Here is a 1,238-nt window from a genome sequence, read left to right as displayed (position 1 = left end):
CTCGTTGCCCTTCTCTGGACACGCTCCAGCACCTCGACGTCCTTCTTGTAGTGAGGGGCCCAAAACTGAACACAGTATTCGAGGTGCGGCCTCACCAGGGCCGAGCACAGGGGCACGATCACTGCCCTGCTCCTGCTGGCCACACCGTTTCTGATACAGGCCAAGAGCAAGGCTACCCAATTGTGGTCAGAAATCGGTATTTTATGCGTGTTTTAAGAACCGTCTCAAAGCTGAAGGCTGGCTCTCGCCACCAGCTTGATCCGAAACCGCTCCCGAGGCCTGTGCGGCCGAGCAGATGCCACCAGGTGGCACTGCGAGGCCGAGGAGCCACAGCCTGGAAACCCCTGGCCAGACCTTCCCGCCAGATCCATCAGCTCCCGCTTCCATCCCCGCACCACAAAATGGCTGAACCTCGCCTGGAGACACCGCTCTCGGCGTTATTATTTATCGGTAACAGCAGATACCCTCCCTCGCCCTGCTTCTCCCCGCTCCCATGAAAAAATACACGGGCCGACTTGGCATTCCTCCCCTTGAAATTAATTTTCCCTATTTGCAATCAAACGTTGGCCACCGCGGGGATTTTCAGGAGCGATAAAGACTTAACCCGGCCTGGAAAGACCTGAAGCAACACGGGTTTATACCAGCTGCAAAAATATCTCCTGCACCCAGCGCCACGTGCACCAACCAGCACGTTTTCATCACAAAACGACGACGTACTCCTCCTCCCCCGATTTCCCAGCGGCGTAACGATGTTCCCGTTCTCACCCCAGCACTCAAAACCGACCCGTTACGCCACTGGCTTCCGTGAGGGGCAGGTCACGCCAGGCCGTACCCCCTCAAAACCAGCGCTCCCGCCCTCTGCGAAGCATCTTTGCCGCAGGGAGGTTTATAAAACACCGAAAGGCACCTACAGACCCAGCCAGCCTGGACCCACGCACCTATCCCCACCCCGAATTCACTCTGTATTGACACCAACGGTTCGTGCGGGTAAAACCCCCCCCCACGAAGCTCCCACCGGGCTCTGCGGGGAAGGCCGAACGCGGAGGGGGGCCGTACGCACCTGGGGTTTTTGCGAGCTTCAAGGTAAGAGCCTCGGCTCACCCTCGGCTTCTGCGGCACGGAGCCCAGAGGGGGAACCAAGCCCCTCCACTGCCCGTTGGCGCTGGAGCCAAAGGCTCGAGGTTCCCCCGCTGGCCGGTAGCTCTCGGGGCAGGGGGCTTCTGCAGGGGAGAAACACG

At 59.7% G+C, this 1,238-nt stretch overlaps 1 protein-coding gene across 1 annotated transcript in view; it reads right to left on the bottom strand.

Annotated features, from left to right (window-relative positions):
• SENP1 (SUMO1/sentrin specific peptidase 1) overlaps positions 1 to 1,209 on the bottom strand; it is a gene marked incomplete at its 5' end in the record, with an annotated part of 12,898 nt that extends 11,689 nt beyond the window's left edge. Inside the window, one exon of the mRNA XM_009320905.1 lies at positions 1,061 to 1,209. Coding sequence (XP_009319180.1) covers positions 1,061 to 1,209 — 149 coding nt within the window. The remainder of the gene's footprint in view (positions 1 to 1,060) is intronic.
• Positions 1,210 to 1,238: the final 29 nt, after the last annotated feature.

The sequence above is a fragment of the Pygoscelis adeliae genome, unplaced genomic scaffold (genome assembly GCF_000699105.1).
Source record: "Pygoscelis adeliae isolate BGI_AS28 unplaced genomic scaffold, ASM69910v1 Scaffold930, whole genome shotgun sequence".
Classification (NCBI taxonomy): Eukaryota; Metazoa; Chordata; class Aves; order Sphenisciformes; family Spheniscidae; genus Pygoscelis; species Pygoscelis adeliae.
The sequence above is the reverse complement of the archived record's forward strand: the minus strand, read 5'-3'. Positions and strand labels throughout refer to the sequence as shown.